General features: G+C 41.6%; 1 protein-coding gene across 3 annotated transcripts in view; it reads right to left on the reverse strand.

The window, feature by feature from the left end:
* mmp24 (matrix metallopeptidase 24) overlaps positions 1-19,628 on the reverse strand; it is a 132,414-nt gene that overhangs the window by 27,442 nt on the left and 85,344 nt on the right. For all 3 annotated transcript variants that reach the window (XR_012100918.1, XM_073062292.1, XM_073062291.1), the window contains 2 exons: positions 5,784-5,945; positions 4,964-5,178 (listed from right to left, as the gene is read on the reverse strand). Coding sequence is in view for 2 of the 3 variants with exons in the window: in XM_073062292.1 (XP_072918393.1) it covers positions 4,964-5,178; positions 5,784-5,945 (377 nt within the window). In the remaining variant the exon portion in view is untranslated. The remainder of the gene's footprint in view (positions 1-4,963; positions 5,179-5,783; positions 5,946-19,628) is intronic.

The raw sequence follows: 19,628 nt of genomic DNA on the forward strand, positions 1-19,628 counted from the left end.
TACCCTGATGTCTCCTTTAAACTTCCCTCCCTTAATTTTGTACATATGCCCTCTGGTGTTTGCTATTCGTGCCCTGGGAAACAGGTACTGGCTATCCACCCTGTCTATCTATGCCTCTCATAATCTTGTAGACCTCTATCAAGTCCCCTCGCATCCTTCTATGCTCCAAAGAGAAAAGTCCCAGCTCAGCTAACCTTGCCTCATAAGACTTGTTTTCCAATGCAGGCAACATCCTGGTAAATCTCCTCTGCACCCTCTCCATAGCTTCCACATCCTTCCTATAATGAGGTGACCAGAACTGAACACAATACTCTAAGTGTGGTCTCACCAGAGATTTGTAGAGTTGCAACATGACCTCTCTACTCTTGAACTCAATCCCCCTATTAATAAAGCCTAGCATCCCATAGGCCTTCTTAACTATCCTATCAACCTGTGCAGCGACCTTGAGGGATGTATGGATTTGAACCCCAACCTCTGTTCATCCACACTCTTAAGTAACCTGTTGGTGTAGGTTTTCTATGTTTCTAGTATGCTTGAAGTTTGAGAGTGTCAGAGGGCAGATGTGAGTGAAGTTACGAGGGAGAAGGTAAACCAAAAGGTTTGAAGGTGGTAAGTCACCTGGACCAGACGGACTACACATCAGGATCCTGAAAGAGATGGCTGAAGAGATTGTGGAGGCATTAGTAATGATCTTTCAAGAATCAATAGATTCTGGCATGATTCTGGAGGACTGGAAAATTGAAGAAGTCATTCCACTCTTCAAGCAGGGAGAGAGGCAGAAGAAAGGAAATTGCAGACCAGTTTGTCCTGACCTCAGTAGTTGGGAAGATGTTGGAGTCGATTGATAAGGCGGTGGTTTCAGGATACTTGGAAGCACATGATAAAATATACTGAAGTCAGCATGGTTTCCCTGAGGGAAAATCTTACCTGACAAATCTGTTGGAATTCTTTGAGGAAATAACAAGCAGGATAGACAAAGGAGAATCAGTGGATTTTCAATGGGCCTTTGACAAGGGGCCGCAGACAAGGCTGCTAAACAAGAGTCCATGATATTACAGGAAAGATAATAGCATGGATAGAGAATCTGGCTGATTGGCAGGAGGCAAAGAGTGGGAATAGAGAGACCCTTTTCACATTGGCTGGCAGTGACTAGTGGTGTTCCACAGGAGTCTGTGTTGGGACTGTTTCTTTGTACATTATATGTCAATGATTTGGTTGACAGAGTTGATGGCTTAATGTAGGCAAGTTTGTGAACGATATCAAACTAGGTGGAGGGGCAGGTAGTATTGAGGAAGAATCTGGCAAAGGTGGATTGGGTCAAGCTGTTTTCTGGCAGAAGTGTACTTGGTAAGTGAGGTTTTCAAAAGTGAAATTCTGACAGTAGAAAACTTGTATGTGCCTGTCAGAATAAAAAGTAAAGAGAACAAGTGTAGAGAACCTTGGTTTTCAAGAGATATTGAGGCCTTGGTTAAGAAAAAAAAAGGAGGTGCATAAGATGTATGGACAGGTGGGGACAAATGTGGTGCTTATGTTGTATAAGAAATGCAAGAGCACACTTAAAAGAGAGATCAGGAGGGTTAAATGAAGGCATGAGGTTGCCTTAGCAGACAAGGTAAAGAAGAATCCTAAGGTATATGTGCGAAATTGGTCCTCTGGAAGATAAGAATGGTAATCCATGTGTGGAGCCAAAAGAGATGCTGAGATCTTAAATGGATTTTTTGCATCTGTATTTACTCAGGAGATGAATGCAGAGTCTATAGAAGTGAGGCGAAGTGGCATCAACTTCATGGTCTCCATACAGATTACAGAGGAGGGCGTGTTTGCTTTCCTGGGGATTTATCTACTCTCCCTTGGACCACATGAGAGTCAAGTGCAGAAATTGCCAGGGCCCTACCAGAGATATTTAAATCATCCTTAGAGATGGAGAGGTACCAGAGGAATGGAGGATAGCCAATGTTGTTCCACTGTTTAAGAAAGGTTCTAAACAAAAAAGCAGGAAATTATAGGCTGGTGAGCCTAACATCAGTAGTGGGAAAGTTATTGGAAGGTGTTCTAAGGCTCGGGATATATGAGTATCTGGATAGACATGGATTGATTAAGGTTAGTCAGCATGACTTCTTGTGTGGGGAGCCATTGTCTAACCAATCTTTGAGTTTTTCAAGGAAGTTATGAGGAAAGTGGATGGAGGTAAGGCAGTGGATGCTGTCTTTATGGACTTTAGTAAGGCATTTGAGAAGGTCCCACATGGGAGGTTGGTCAAGACAGTTCACCCTCTCGGCATTCAAGATGAGGGTGTGAACTGGATTGGACATTGACTTTGTGGGAAAAGCCAGAGAACGGTAGTAGGTTGTCTGACTGGAGGTCTGTGACAAGTGGAGTGTCGCAAGGATCGGTGCTGGGTCCGTTTATAATCTCTATCAGTGATCTGGATGATAACGTAGTTAACTGGATCAGCAAATTTGCAGATGACACCAAGATTGGGGGTGTAGTGGACAGTGAGGAGGGCTATCCATAGCTTGCAGAAGGATCTGGACCAGCTGGAAAAATAACAGAGGGAATTTAATGCAGCCAAGTGTGAGGTGTTGCAATTTGGGAGGACCAGTCAGGGTAGGATCATACACAGTGAACAGTAAGGCACTGAGGAGTGTGGTAGAATGAAGGGATCCGGGAATACAGGTCCTTAGTTCATTGAAAGTAGCGGCACAGTAGATAGGGTTGCAAAGAAAGCTTTTGGCACACTGGCTGTCAGAAAATCATAGTACTGAGATGGGATGTTACGTTGAAGTTGTTTTAGACATTGGTGAGACCTAAATTGGAGTGTCATGTGCAGTTTTGGTCACCAATCTCCAGGAAAGATGCAAAAAAGGTTGAAAGAGTGCAGAGAAAATTTACAAGGATGTTGCTGGGTCTGGAGGACCTGAATTATAAGGAAAGATTGAATAGGTTAGGACTTTATTCTTTGGAACGTAGAAGATTGAGAGGGGATTTGATAGAGGTATAGAAATTGAGGGGTACAGATGGGATAAATGCAAGCAGGCTTTTGCTTCTGAGGTTGGGAGGAACTACAACCAGGGGTCATCTGTTATAGAAGAAAAGTTTAAGGGGAACATGAAAGTGTAAGTGGTGCATGTGAACTTGACTTAAACGTTTAAGAGAAGTTTGGATAGGTACATGGATGGTAGGAGTATGGAGGGCTATGGTCCCGGTGCAGGTCAATGGGAGTAGGCAGTTTAAATATTTCACCATGGACTGGGATGTCTGAAGGGCCTGTTCTTGTGCTGTACTTTTCTATGACTCTAAACAGGGAGGCTGCAGAAGGACTTAAGCATATTAGGGGAATGGTCAAAGAAGTGGCAGATGGAATCCAGTGTCAGGAAGTGTATGGTCATGCACTTTGGTAGAAGTCTTAAAAGCATAGACTATTTTCTAGATGGAAAGAAAATTCAAAAATCTGAGGTACAGAAGGACTTGAGAGTTCTTGTGCAGGATTCCCTAAAGGTTAATTTGTAGGTTGAGTTGGTAGTAAGAAAGGCAAATGTGATGTTAGAATTCATTTTGAGAGGACTAGAGTATCAAATCAAGGGTGTAATAAGACTACATAAAGTGGTGAGGCCTCACCTGGAGTATTGTGAACAGTTTTTGGCCCCTTAATTAAGAAAGGATGTGCTGAAACTGTTCAAAGGAGGTTCTCGAGAATGACTCTGGGAATGAAAGACTGATTGTATGAGGGATGATTGATGGTTCTGTGCCTTTAGTCACTGGAATTTAGAAGAATGAGGGGAGAGCTCATTAAAACCTATCGAACGTTGAAAGGTCTGGATAGAAAGGATGGGGAGATGATGTTTCCTCTGGTGCAGGAGTCTCAGACCAGAGGGATGTCCATTCAGAACGGAGATGAGGAGGAACTTCTTTAGCAAGAGGGTGCTGAATCTGTGTATCAGCCACGATGAAATGACAGAGCAGACTCAATGGGCCGAATGGCCTAATTCTGCTGCAACATCTTGTGTTCTTACAGGAAAATAAAGAAATACAATAAAATTTATGAAAACTATACATGAACTGACAAACAATCCGACGCTCCAGAGAAAATAATTCAGGTTTGTCCAACCTCTCCTTATAGATCATACTCTCCAATCTAGACAACATCCTGGCGAACCTCTTCTGCACTCTCTCCAAAGCCTTCACACCCTTCCTGTAATGGGACAACCAGAACCACATACAATACTTTAAATGTGACCTCACCAAAGATTTTACAGCTGCAACATGAATTCCTAACTTTTATACCCTGTGCTGTGAAGACAAGTATGGCATAGGCCTTCTTTGCCACCCTATCTACTGGTGTTGCCACGTTCAGTCACTGCAAACCCCAGCCCAAGGTCTCTTCGTATATCAATGCTGCTTGTGGTCCTGCCGTTAACTGTGTACACTCCCTTTGCTGTATGACTTTCCAAAGCACAACACTTCACACTGGTCCAGATTGAAACTTCATCTGCTATTTCTTCACCCAAAGTCCCAAATGATCTTTATCGACTGTACTCTTCACCGCTCACAACTCCACTGACTGCCATCACTGAGTGAGTGAGAAGGAAGACAGCCTTCCCTACCATTATACTTCACTCACCATGAACATTACCTAATAATGCCTTCGTTTTAGAAGGCAAAACATCACAGCACAGTACAGGCCCTACAGCCCATGCTGTGCCGACCTTTTAACCTACTCTAAGATCAATCTAACCCTTCCCTCCTACATAGACCTTCATTTTTCAGTCGTCAATGTGGCTATTTAAATCAACCCTTACCAACATCTTTTCAGTTTCAACATAACTTCCCAACTCCTGTATTCAATACTCTGATTTATGAAGGCCAAAGTGCCTTCCACGGTTGAACAATAAATACTACCCTCTTAGTGATGCCAAGCACCCAAATGAATATTAAAAAGGTGTTTAATTTCATTATTTCTCACCTTGAAAACAAACAGCTCTCCTCGAAACAAGGCCACTGTGTTGAAGTGTCCATCACAGATGTTGGGTTTGGAGCCGGGGTGGGAGGGTCTCTCCCCAGAAGGCGGCCGAGGAGGCCGAGGTTGTCTCTCATGTTTTCTCTCTGAAGTGGAGTGGATCCTGCGAGCAGAGAGTGTTGGCAGAGGTCTGGTGGGTCCCAGGGTCTCTGTGGGTGGGCCTGCAGATCATCACAGGGTACAGTTACTCAGGGACAGCAGCAAGCTAGGGGCATTCCATTCAGGCTCAGGCCTCCCCAGTGTTCACTCAAACATTTTCCAAATGGGTCCCCTGCTGGTTACTCAGCTATCTATAGATCAGTATTTCCTGCCTGCTCCCCAGTAACCAATGTCTACCTCGCCCCATTGCTCTCACCCCTGCAAACTTCTCTTCTGCACCTTACCGGTGGAATAGTGGCCACAACTGTGACTGGAGAGTTCAGCTGTGATCTCACCAAATGGTACAACCCATCAGAGGGACCTCCTGGTTCGGGGAGCTTACGAAGCTACCCAGTAGATCCAGATCACAGAATGTCAGTATCCACAGGAAGATGGAAAAGGGGCAGTTGAAACTGTCCTGGTAGTGCTTGAGAATCCATCTGTAATAGATGGACCAGGTGGCCTCTCTGTTTCCAAGGTCAAAACATCAGACTTTCTGTTACGGATAGAGAGCTTTCTCCCTCCACTACACTCCCTGCTGTCAGAGGGGAAATCAGAGACATCAGTCAGCCCATCAGGGGCAGCAAGAGAGCAAAGATAAAAACCCAACCTCCTTGGGGTTACAAACCGTAGATCTTCTGAATGCCCTGGAGATCATCTTGTGGTAGTTTGAAGTGGTCTGTGTCCATGTATTGGTAAAAGGGAGCCATGATGGCGCTGGGATCGTTGGAATGTTCAAGGCCCAGAGCGTGGCCCAGCTCGTGAACCGCCACCAGGAACAGGTCATTGCCTGAGGACACAGGGACAACATTACACTCAGAATCAGAATTACACAGCCCTCCTTCCACAATGCACCAGCCCCTCACACTCACACCAAACACCCACACATTCTCACACTAAACACCCACACACCAAACACCCACACCCACACTCACACCAAACACCCTCACACACACTCAAATTACCTCTCGGCTCTTAAACTCAAACACACAGTTGATGAAGGCCAATGCACCATATGCCTTCTAAACCACACAGTCAACTTACGCAGCAGCTTTGAGTGTCCTATGGACTCGGACCCTAAGATCCCTCTGATCCTCCACACTGCCAAGAGTCTTAACATTAATACTATATTCTACCATCCGGAAGGAGAATGGTGACCTTACATCGGATCACCTAGAAATCAATGACGCATTTAAAAATTTCTACTCTCGACTTTATTCCTCTGAATCTTTGAATGACAATATCTCTGTTGACCATTTTTTAAATAATCTGAATATTCCTTCACTTTCATCTGATTTTAAAGCCAAACTTAATGCGCCTATATCATCAGAAGAAATATCTTTTGCAATTTCTGCATTGTCTTCAGGGAAATCTCCTGGACCTGATGGGTTCCCTGTAGAATTTTATAAATCATTCTCTTCACTTCTCTCTCCTCAGTTACTCTCAGTATTATCTGACTCGTTTAGGTGTGGCCAATTGCCACCCTCCTTTAACGAGGCATCTATTATTCTTTTATTAAAAAAGGGTAAAGACCCAACAGAGTGTTCCTCATATAGGCCGATTTCTTTGCTTAATGTTGATGTTCAAATCTTGGCCAAAGTCTTGGCTTATAGATTAGAAACTGTTATTCCCTCTATTATTTCCGATGACCAAACTGGTTTTATTAAAAACCGTCTCCCTTTTTTTAACATGCGATGCCTATTTAACATTTTATATTCACGTCCAACTGGGATTCCTGAATGTGTTATTTCCCTGGATGCGGAGAAAGCATTTGATCGTATAGAGTGGAACTACCTTTTTGCAGTTTTAGAAAAATTTGACTTGGGTCAAAGTTTTATCTCTTGGATCAAATTGCTGTATTTGTGTCCTACTGCCTCCGTTTTAACTAATTTCCAGAAATCCCAGTTATTTAACGTCAAACGTGGCACCCGTCAGGGATGCCCTTTAAGTCCCTTTCTCTTTGATTTGGCTATAGAACCCTTGGCGATGGCATTTCGAAATTGTCCTGAACTGACCGAGATTTGGAGAGGGGGTGTTGAGCATAAAGTTTCTCTTTATGCTGATGACTTATTACTTTTTCTTTCAAATCCGTCTACATCCTTACCTCCAATGTTTTCACTTCTTGACCAGTTTAGCCAGCTCTCTGGATATAAACTTAATTTACATAAGAGCGAACTTTTCCCAATCAATAAAGAAGCACAAGAATTAACATTTCGTGATCTCCCTTTTAAAGTAGTTCATAATCAATTTACTTATCTTGGGATTACAGTCACAAGGAAGTTTAAAGATCTCTTTCGTGAAAATTTTGCCAATCTTTCATATCCTATTAAACAGAGTCTGTTACAATGGTCACCTCTTTCTATGTCTTTGGTAGGTCGTATTAATGTTGTTAAAATGTATGTTCTCCCTAAACTTTTATATTTATTTCAATCAATCCCAATTTTTATTCCTAAATCTTTTTTTGATTCCTTAGACTCTATTATTTTGTCATATCTGTGGAAGAATAAGCGCTCTAGAATTAATAAAGGTTATCTCCAAAAATCTAAAAAGGAGGGTGGCATGGCTTTACCTAACTTTCGTTTATATTATTGGGCAGCCAATATACGTTGTGCTACCTTTTGGTCTTTTTTTCATGGCCAACCCGAGTGCCCTAATTGGGTGGCAATGGAGTTGAGCTCCACTAAAGAATTATCTATCTCTGCACTTCTTGGCTCTGTACTCCCTAGTAGTTTGTCCAGATTAATAGTTAATCCTCTTGTTAGACACACTCTGCGTATATGGGCTCAGTTTAGGAAATGTTATGGTTTCCATGGTTTTTCCCTTTCTAGCCCTATCTTACATAATCACCTTTTTTTACCTACTACGTATGACTCAGCATTCCATGATTGGTATAGGAAGGGCATTAGACATTTAAAAAAATTTTTTTTTTATTAGTTTTTCCAAAACATTTTACAAATTAAAAACCCCAAATCCCAATGAGGAGCATTAATACAGTGCAAAATTAAGCATACAATAACAATATGCTACAAAGGAAGAGAGTTTATCAAAAAGGCACCTAAATTAAAGACAAGTAAGCTTAGTATCCTCCCCAAGCCCCACAACACAAGAAAAAAAACAACTCCAGACCGACCACAACACAATATAAAGAGTATAGGTCAGGACAGTCAAACTCCCAGACTGTGAATACACTTAGCAACAGAGGATAATAATGCCTACTACCAGAAAAAAAAGGGAGCTGAAAGCAAGGGACCGAAAAGAAGAAGAAAAAAAGAAAAAAAAACCCTAGTCAAGAGGAAGGTTATGAAAGTACTCGATAAAAGGTCCCCAGACCTTATGGAACTTTAGATCCGAATTAAGAACTGAATAATGAATTTTTTCGAGGTCCAAGCAGGCCATAATGTCGTTAAGTCATTGCGCATGAGTGGGCGGGGCAACATCCCTCCATCTAAGGAGGATCAAGCGTCTAGCCAGGAGAGAGGCAAAGGATAGTATTCGGCATTTGGTCGGACCCAGACATAAATCTGTCTCGCCCCAAAAACCGAACAGAGCAATTAAGGGGTTTGGTTCTAGGTGCTGATTCAGAATGCCCGATAATGTAGTGAAGACATCTTTCCAGAATTTCTCCAAGCTGGGACACAGCCAGTACATATGGATGAGAGAGGCCACGCCCCTCTTGCATTTATCACAGAGCGGACTAATGCCAGGGTAGAATCGAGATAGTTTTGATTTAGACATATGGGCTCTATGAACAATCTTAAACTGTAAAAGGCAATGGCGAGCACAAAGAGAGGTTGAGTTAACCGATTTGAGAACTGAGTCCCAGCTCTCCTCGGATAAGGAGATATTTAAATCCTGCTCCCAGGCCATTTTAATTTTATCCACAGGGGCCCGTCGTAAGGCTGCTAGTTTATCTCGGATAATTGATATTAAACCTTTACCTAGTGGATTAATGGAAAGAAATAGGTCCGTAGCATTTTTCGCAGGCATTTCAGGAAAGTTAGGAATTAAAGGAGCAATAAAGTGTCGGATTTGGAGATATCTGAAAAAGTGAGCGTTAGGCAGGTTGAACTTAACAGAGAGCTGCTGAAAAGAAGCGAAGCGATTATCAATGAAGAGATCTTCAAAATGTCTAATGCCCTTCCTATACCAAACATGGAATGCTGAATCGTACGTAGTAGGTAAAAAAAGGTGATTATGTGCGACAGGGCTAGAAACGGAAAACCCCTGGAAACCATAGCATTTCCTGAACTGAGCCCATATACGCAAAGTGTGTCTAACAAGAGGATTAGCTATTGATCTGGGCAGACTGCTAGGGAGTGCAGAGCCAAGAAGTGCAGATATAGATAATTCTTTAGTGGAGCTCAACTCCATTGCCACCCAGTTAGGGCACTCGGGTTGACCGTGGAAGAAAGACCAGAAGGCAGCACAACGTATATTAGCTGCCCAGTAATATAAGCGAAAGTTAGGTAAAGCCATGCCACCCTCTTTTTTAGATTTTTGGAGGTGGATTTTATTAATTCTAGAGCGCTTATTCTGCCACAGATATAACAAAATAATAGAGTCTAAGGAATCAAAAAAAGATTTAGGAATAAAAATTGGGATAGATTGAAATAGGTATAAAAATTTGGGGAGAACATACATTTTAACAACATTAATACGACCTACCAAAGACATAGATAGAGGTGACCATTGTACCAGACTCTGTTTTATAGCATATGAAAGATTGACAAAGTTTTCACGAAAGAGATCTTTAAACTTCCTTGTGACTGTAATTCCAAGATAAGTAAATTGATTATGGACTACTTTAAAAGGGAGATCACGAAATATTAGTTCTTGTGCTTCTTTATTAATTGGGAAAAGTTCACTCTTAGTTTATAGCCAGAGATCTGGCTAAACTGGGCAAGAAGTGAAAACATTAGAGGTAAGGATGTAGACGGATTTGAGAGAAAGAGTAATAAGTCATCAGCATAGAGAGAAACTTTATGCTCAACACCCCCTCTCCAAATCCTGGTCAATTCAGGACAGTTTCGAAATGCTATCGCCAGAGGTTCTATAGCCAAATCAAAGAGAAAGGGACTTAAGGGGCATCCCTGACGGGTGCCACATTTGGGATTAAATACTTGGGATTTCTGAAAATTAGTTAAAACAGAAGCAGTAGGACACAGGTACAGCAATTGGATCCAAGAGATGAAACTTTGGCCGAGGTCAAATTTTTCTAAGACTGCAAAAAGGCAGATCCACTCTATACAATCAAATGCTTTCTCCGCATCGAGGGAAATAACACATTCAGGAGTCCCAGTTGGAGCTGAGTATAAAATATTAAATAGACGCCGAATGTTAAAAAAAGGGAGACGGTTTTTAATAAAGCCTGTTTGGTCATCAGAGATAATGGAGGGAATAACGGTTTCTAATCTATGAGCCAACACTTTAGCTAAGATCTTTACATCAACATTGAGCAGAGAGATCGGCCTGTACGAGGAACACTCTGTTGGGTCTTTGCCCTTTTTTAAAAGAAGAATAATAGATGCCTCATTGAAAGAGGGTGGCAATTTGCCGTATTTAAACAAGTCAGATAATACTGAAAGTAACTGAGGAGAAAGAAGTGAAGAGAATGATTTATAAAATTCTACAGGGAACCCATCAGGTCCAGGAGATTTCCCTGAGGACAGTGCAGAAATTGCAAAAGATATTTCTTCTGATGATATAGGCGCATTGAGTTTGGCTTTGAAATCAGATGAAAGTGAGGGGATATTCAGATTCTGTAAAAATTGATCAACAGAGATATTGTCATTCAGAGATTCAGAGGAATAAAGCCGAGAATAAAAATTTTTAAATGCGTCATTAATTTCTAAATGATCCGATGTAAAGTCTCCATTCTCCTTCCGGATCTTTGTAATATGTTGTTTGGCTTTGGAACGCCTCAGCTGATTGGCTAGGAATTTACCAGACTTATCCCCATGAATGTAAAAGCGACTCTCGCTTTCGAGAAGTTGGTGTTCGACAGGTTGAGTGGACAGAAGGTTAAATTTAGTTTGGAGCTCAACGCGCTTCTTGTATAATTCAGGGTTCTTAGTTTGGGCATATATTTGATCCAAATCTTTAATCTGGTTAATGAGGTCTGATCGATCTGCACGGGATCTTCTGTTGAGATTTGCTGTGTAAGAGATTATTTGACCCCTCAGATATGCTTTCATGGCATCCCAGACAATCTGGGATGGCACTTCAGGTGATGTATTAGTGTTAAAATAAAAGGTTATCTGATCCTTAATAAATTTTACAAAATCATCATCCGATAATAAAGTTGAATCAAACCGCCAGTGTTTATTCCTCTGAGGGAGACCAGGAAAGTTCAGAGAGAGGGTAATTGGGGCATGGTCAGAAATCAGTATACTCTGATAGTCACAAGAGTGGGCAAATGGGATAAGTTGGTTATCGAGTAAGAAATAGTCAATTCTAGTGAAGGTATGGTGAACATGTGAGAAAAAAGAATAATCTCTCTCCGTAGGATGGAGGAAACGCCATATATCAGAGATACCAAAATTAGAGAGAAATGATTGAATAGCTAAGGCAGATTTAGTAGGTGATCTGGTAACAGAGGACGATCGGTCCAGTTTAGGATCCAACCAACAGTTGAAGTCACCACCCAGTATAAGAGAGTATGAGTTTAAGTCTGGTAGTGAAGAAAAAAAACCGTTCAAAAAAGTTAACATCATCAAAGTTGGGGGCATACAGGTTTGCTAGTGCAACTTTAGTGTTATATAGTTTACCAGAAACAATAATAAAACGGCCATTTGTATCAGATATTTTATTATGGAGTTCAAAAGGAATATTTGAGTTAATAAGAATGGAGACTCCCCTAGCTTTAGCGGCAAAGGATGAATGAAAATGCTGACCCGCCCACTTTGACAGAAGCCGGGAATTATCAAAACAACGAATATGAGTTTCTTGAAGGAAAGCAATGTCAGCTTTGAGTTGTTTGATATGTGAGAATACCTTCCTCCTTTTAACAGGATGATTCAATCCCTTTACATTCCAGCTCACGAATTTAAGTGCACTAGCCATTATCAATTACTAATGCATAAAAGGCAGCAGGCATATAAAAAGTCAAGCAGTACAATAGCAGTCTGGGAGCAGAGATGTAAACATAGATTCGTAAAATCAAAACATGTACATGTCCTGAGCAATAAAGAGAAACAATAAATACAGTGAGTGATGTTGGAACTGGAAAACCACCCCATCCACACAACCCAAAACTAGACGGCTACCAAAACAAGTAGCTAGCTCTACCAAAAAAATTAACCCAAATACAACTTCCAGATCTGTGTCATTAACAACAGTTCTGTATAAATACTATAGCGAATAGTAACTAGTTTATGCACTAGAAAACATAACTACAGATTAGAACACCTTCTGCAGAAATATAAAACTTAATACAGAGAAAATCGGAAGAAAACCAAAACTAACCTACCCGCGAAAAATTATAGAAGAATAAAGTAAGAGAAAGGTAAAAAAAAAGGTAAAAAAAAAGAAAAAAGGAGAGGAAGGGGAAAATTATAAATTCAAGACGAGTATTTATCAACCATTTACAGAGAGGAGAGAAAAAAATTCAGAGATGAGAAAAAAGGGGTGAAGAAAAGAAAAAAAAAGATAAAATAAATAAATATTAAAAAAAGGAAAAATAAATCAGCAATTAAACTGTGAACCAACAAACAGGGAGGCCTTCACTAAAGACTTCGAACCTTCAAAACAAGTTAGAGTTAGTTGTAGAACTCTGTAGATAAAGTTATACAAGAATAAAAATAGATTACACACACACCAAATCCCGGGAGTGATTGTCAACAGCCCTTAGAGTTTCAATGAATAATGTCTGAGTAATTCAAGTGAAGTCTGAGTCCAGAAAAAGTAATTTTACTACGAGGAGTACTTATCCACCATTTTAGGAGGTCCGATCAGATTCCGAAGATGACTGGATAGCCGGAAGACTTGCCACAAATGCTTCAGCTTCCTTCACTGATTTGAACCACTTGTATTTTCCGGTATTAAGCTTGATTCGTAGATCAGCAGGATTGCGAAGAGAGGGTTTGAAACCACGATCAAAAAGCACTTTCATTGCGCCTTTAAACTCAGCGCGCATCTTTAAGGTCTGGGGTGCAAAATCTTCCACAAAGCGAATGGTTGTATCCTGGAAAGGAAAAGACCCCCTGCGACGTGCCTCTACAATCAGACTGTGTTTTACCTGGTATTGATGGAAACACAAGATTACTGGTCGCGGACGGGAGCCCAGAATTCCGGGGGGAACGTAGACTCTGTGAGCCCGTTCGAGCTCGGGCGGGTTCGGAAGCAAATCTTTCCCGAATATCTCACAGAGAAACTTGGCGAAAAACTTCACGGTTGATCCCTGTTCGGTCACCTCTGGCAATCCAAGAATTCTGAGATTGCAGCGTCTGCTGCGATTTTCGAGATCCACCATTTTGGAAAGAAGTTTGTTAGATTTTTCCTCTAAGCTGGAACAGAGAGTCTCCAGGTATCGAACACGACTTTCTAAATCTTCAGAAGTCGAATCGATGCGAGATAAGTGTTCAGCATGTTTGTCCACTTTTTCGTTGATCCGATCCAGTTTGTCTTCCAACTGTTTGAAAGCGGTTTTAAATTCCTTTAAAATTTCGTCTCGGAGCTTTCCGAGCGCAACCAGGGTCTCATCCGAGGGAGCCATAGCTTCTTTTCTCCTGGATTTAGAACTCTTGCTAGACATTGTAAGTTAGATATGTTCACAGGCAAGTAAGAGATACCGAAAAAATTCCTAACTAAGGTTTAAAAAATGGAGACATTTAGTGCAAAGATAGCGACAGTAACGGAACAAAAGTTCGGAGCAGCTAAACAATCGCCATCTTACCGGAAGTCGGGCATTAGACATTTTGAAGATCTTTTTATTGATAATCGCTTCGCCTCTTTTCAACAGCTCTCTGCTAAGTTCAATCTGCCCAATGCTCATTTTTTCAGATATCTCCAAATTAGACACTTCATTGCTCCTTTAATTCCTAACTTCCCTGAAATGCCTGAGAAAAATGTTATGGACTTATTTCTTTCTATTAATCCACTAGGTAAAGGTTTAATATCATTTATTCGTGATAAATTAGCAGCCTTACGACGTGCCCCTGTGGATAAAATTAAAATGGCATGGGAGCATGATTTAAATACCTCCTTATCTGATGAGACTTGGGACTCGATTCTCAAATCGGTTAATTCAACCTCTCTTTGTGCTCGCCATTGCCTTTTACAGCTTAAGATTGTTCATAGAGCCCATATGTTTAAATCTAAATTATCTCGATTTTACCCCAACATCAGTCTGCTTTGTGATAAATGCAAAAGGGGCGAGGCCTCTCTCATTCATATGTACTGGCTTTGACCTAGCTTGGAGAAATTTTGGAAAGATGTCTTCATAACGTTATCGCATATTCTGAATCACCACCTAGAACCTAACCCTTTAATTGCTTTGTTCGGTTTCTGGGGTGAGACAGATTTACGTCTGAGTTTGACTAAGTGTCGAATATTATCTTTTGCCTCTCTCCTGGCTAGACGTTTAATCCTCCTTAGATGGAGAGATGTTGCCCCGCCCACGCATGCTCATTGGCTTAATGACATTATGGCCTGCTTAGACCTCGAAAAAATTCATTATTCAGTTCTTAATTCGGATTTAAAGTTCCATAAGGTCTGGGGACCTTTTATTGAGTACTTTCATAACCTTCCTCTTGACTAAGGTTTTTTTTCGGTCCCTTGCTTTCAGCTCCTTTTTTTTTGTTGGTAGTAGGCATTAATATCTTCTGTTGCTAAGTGTATTTACAGTTTTGGGGGTTTGATTGTTCTGATTTATATTCTCTATATTGTGTTGTGGTTGGTCTGGAGTTTTTTTTGTTGCGGGGCTTGGGGAGGATACTAATTTTACATGTCTTCAATTTGGGTGCTTTCTCAATTATCTTTCTTTGTATCATATTATTATTGTATGTTTATTTTTGCACTGTATTAATGTTCATTTTGATCTGGGTTTTTTTTATCTGTAGCTATGTAGAAAATGTATTAAAAAACTAATAAAAAAATACTATATTCTGCCATCATATTTGACCTACCAAAATGAACCACCTCACACTTCTCTGGGTTGAACTCCATCTGCCACATCATCAGAGCAGTTTTTCATCCTATCGATGTCCCCTGTAACCTCTGACAGCCCTCCACACTATCCACAACACACCCAACCTTTGTGTCAACAGCAAATTTACTAACCCATCCCTCCACTTCCTCATCCAGGTCATTTATAAAAATCACTAAGAGTAAGAGTCCCAGAACAGATCCCTGAGGCACTCCACTGGTCACCGACCTCCATGCAGAATATGACCCATCTATCACCACTCTTCTGTGGGCAAGCCAATACTGGATCCATAAAGCAAGGACCTCTTGGATCTCATGCCTCCTTACTTTCTCAAAAGCCTTGCATAGGGTACCTTGTCAAATGCCTTGCTGAAATCCATATACTGTACACTACATCTACTGCTCTATTTTCATCAATGTGTTTAGTCACATCCCCAAAATAATGCACAACCTGCCTTTGACAAAGCCATGCAGATATAATGCCTCTCCAAATGTTCATAAATCCTACCTCTCAGGATCTTTTCTATCAACTTACCAACCACTAAAGTAAGACTCACTGGTCTATAATTTCCTGGTCTATCTCTACTCCCTTTCTTGAATAATGGAACAACATCTGCAACCCTCCAATCCTCCAGAACCTCTCCTGTCCCCATTGATGATGCAAAGATCATTGCCAGAGGCTCAGCAATCTCCTCCCTCGCCTCCCATGGTAGCCTGGGGTTCATCTTGTCCAGTCCCGGAGAATTATCCAATTTGATGCTTTCCAAAAGTCTCCAGCACATCCTCTTTCTTAATGTCTATATACTCAAGCTTTTCAATCCGCTGTAAGTCTTCCCGACAATTGCCAAGATCCTTTTCTATAGTGAATACTGAAGCAAAGTATTCATTAAGTATCTCTGCTATCTTCTCCGGTTCCATACACGCTTTTCCACCGTCACACTTGATTGGTCCTATTCTCTCATGTCTTATCCTCTTGCTCTTCACAAACTTGTAGAATGCCTTGGGGGTTTTCCTTAATCCTGCTCGTCAAGGCCTTCTCATGGCCCCTTCTGGCTCTCCTAATTTCATTCTTAAACTCCTTCCTGCTAGCCTTATAATCTTCTAGATTTCTATCATTACCTAGTTTTTTGAATCTTCTTGACTAGATTTACAACAGCCTTTGTACACCACGGTTCCTGTACCCTACCATTCTTTCCCTGTCACTTTGGAACGTACCTATGCAGAGCTCCACACAACTATCCCCTGAACATTTGCCACATTTCTGCCGTGCATTTCCCTGAGAACCAATTTATGCTTCCAAGTTCCTGCCTGATAGCTTCATATTTCCCCTTACTCTAATTAACGCTTTCCTAGCTTGTCTGTTCCTATCCCTCTCCAGTGTTATGGTAAAGGACATAGAATTGTGATCACTATCTCCAAAATGCTCTCCCACTGAGAGAGCTGACACTTGACAGCGTCCATTATTAAAAACCTCCAGCACTCAGGACATGCCCTTTTCTCACTGTTATAATCAGGTAGTAGGTACAGAAGCTTGAAGGTACACATTCAGTGATTCAGGAACAGCTTCTTCCCCCTGCCATCTGATTCCTGAATGGACTTTGAAGCTTTGGACACTACCTCACTTTACATACACAGTATTTCTGTTTTTTTGCACATATTTAAATAATTTATTTGATCTACGTAATTGATTTACTTGTTTATTCATTGTTATGTTTTATTTTATTATTATTATTATTATTATTATTATTATTATTATTATTATTATTATTATTATTATTATTATTATTATTTTCTTTTCTCTCTCTGCTGGACAGGTGCCTGGAAGAGGGACCATATTACTTCTAACCTGGCCTCTCTCCATTGGCTACCAGTACGATTTAGAATTGATTTTAAGATTCTCCTGTTTGTTTATAAAGCCCTAAATGGGCTGCCCCCCCCCCCCCCATTATATCACAGACCTTCCAACCCCTTATCCTACTTCCAGGTCCCTCAGCTCGGCTGACTTTGGGCTCCTGTCTGTCCCACAATCTAAATTTAAGCTCAGGGGTGACCGCACCTTTGCTGTTGTAGCCCCTAGACTGTGGAACAGCATTCCCCTCCCTCTCAGATCTGCCCCCTCCATTGACTCTTTTAAATCCAGGCTCAAAACTTAACTTCATTCACTAGCGTTTGAATTTTCCTGATATGGTTGATTTTTGGCTTGTGCCTCGGCTCATGTGTTGTTTATTTTCTGCCTATAAGCTGTTTGCCTTGATGTTTATACCTGTGTTTCTTGTATTTGTGATTTTAGCTACCTATTATGGTTTGTACAGCACTTTAGTCAACATGGGCTGTTTTAAAATGTGCTTTATAAGTAAATTTGACTTGACTTGACTTGATTGAACTGCTGCTGCTAAGTTAACAAATTTCATGTCACATGCCAGTGATAATAAACCTGATTGTGATTCTGATTCCTTGTTTCAATACCAGATCAAGTATAGCCTCTCCTCTAGGAGGCTTATCTACATATTGTGTCAGGAAACCTTCCTGAACACAACTATCAAACTCCACCCCATCTAAAGCCCTCACTAATCAGTATTTGGGAAATTAACATCTCCCACCACGACAACCCTGTTATTATTACACCCTTCCAGAATCTGACTCCCTATTTGCTCCTTGATGTCCCTGTTACCATTGGGTGGTTTATAAAAAACAGCCAGTAGAGTTATTGACCCCTTCCTGTTTCTAACTTCTACCCACAGAGACTCCGTAGACAATCCCTCCATGACTTCCTTCTTTTCTGCAGCCGTGACACTATCTCTGATCAGCAGTGCCATGCCCCCACCTCTTTTGCCTCCCTTTCTGAAACATCTAAAGCCTGGAACTCTTAAGTAACCACTCCTGCCCCTGAACCATCCAAGCTCTCTGTAATGGCCACAACATCACAGCTCCAAGTACTGATCCACACTCTAAGCTCATCCACTTTGTTCATAATACTCTTTGCATTACAATAGACATATCTCAAACCATTGGTCTGAGCGCATCCCTTCTCTATCACCTGCCTTTCCTCCCTCACACACTGTCTCCAAGCTTTCTCTATTTGTGAGCCAACCACCCCTTCCTCCATCTCTTCAGTTTGGTTCCCACCCCCAAGCAATTCTAGTTTAAACTCTCCCCAGTAGCCTTAGCAAGCCTCCCAACCAGGATATTGGTCCCTCTCGGATTCAAGTGCAACCTGTCCTTTTTGTACAGGTCACGCATGCCTCAAAAGAGGTCCCAATGATCCAGAAATCTGAATCCGGATCTGGATCCCCCTGCTCCAATCCCTCAACCATGCATTTATCCTCCACCTCATTCTATTCCTATATTCACTGTCGCATGGCACAGGCAGTAATCCTGAGATGACTACCTTTGTGGTCCTGCTTCTCAACTTCCTTCCTAACTCCCTGTATTCTGTTTTCAGGACCTTCTCCCTTTTCCTACCTATGTCGTTGTTAACAATATGTACCACAAACTCTGGCTGTTCACCTCCCACTGCAGGATATCGTGGACGCAATCAGAAACATCCCGGACCCTGGCACCTGGGAGGCAAACTACCATCCATGTTTCTTTCTAGTGCCCACAGAATCACCTGTGTGACCCCCTAACTATAGAGTCTCTTAATACCGTTACGTTCTTCCTTTCCCTACCCTTTTGAGCCAAAGGGCCAGAGCAGCCACTGCTGCTTCCCCCAGGTAGGCTGTCCCCCCCAACAGTACTCAAACAGGAGTACTTATTGTTAAGGGGGGCAGCCACAGGGTTACTCTTTAGTATCTGCCTCTTGCCCTTCCCTCTCCTGACTGTTACTCACATCTCTCTCTCGAAGCCCCTGCCTATAGCTCCTCTCTATCACCTCCTCACTTTCCCTGACCAGATGAGGGTCATCATCGAGCTGCATCTCCAGTGCCCTTATGCCGTCCCTAAGGAGCTGCAGCTTGACATACCTGGCACAGAAGTGGCCATCCAGGAAGCTGGGAGATTAACCTTTAGGGTATCCTGCGCAAGGACTCCCAAATTTCTTTGAATCTCTGCATTTTGAATTCTCTCTCCATCTAAATAATAATTTGCCTGTTTATTTCATCCACCAAAGTGCATGACCATACAAAGTGCAATCCCGTAGTCCAAATCATTGACATACATCATAAAAAGCAGCGGTCCCAACACTGACTCCTGTGGAACTCCAACGGTAACCGGCAACCAGCCAGAATAGAATCCCTTTATTCCCACTCTCTGTTTTCTGCCGACCAGCCAATGCTCCATTTGTGCTAGTAACTCTCCTGTAATTCCATGGGCTCTTATCTTGCTAAGCAGC

The sequence above is a fragment of the Hemitrygon akajei genome, chromosome 11 (genome assembly GCF_048418815.1).
Source record: "Hemitrygon akajei chromosome 11, sHemAka1.3, whole genome shotgun sequence".
NCBI classification, from domain to species: domain Eukaryota; kingdom Metazoa; phylum Chordata; class Chondrichthyes; order Myliobatiformes; family Dasyatidae; genus Hemitrygon; species Hemitrygon akajei.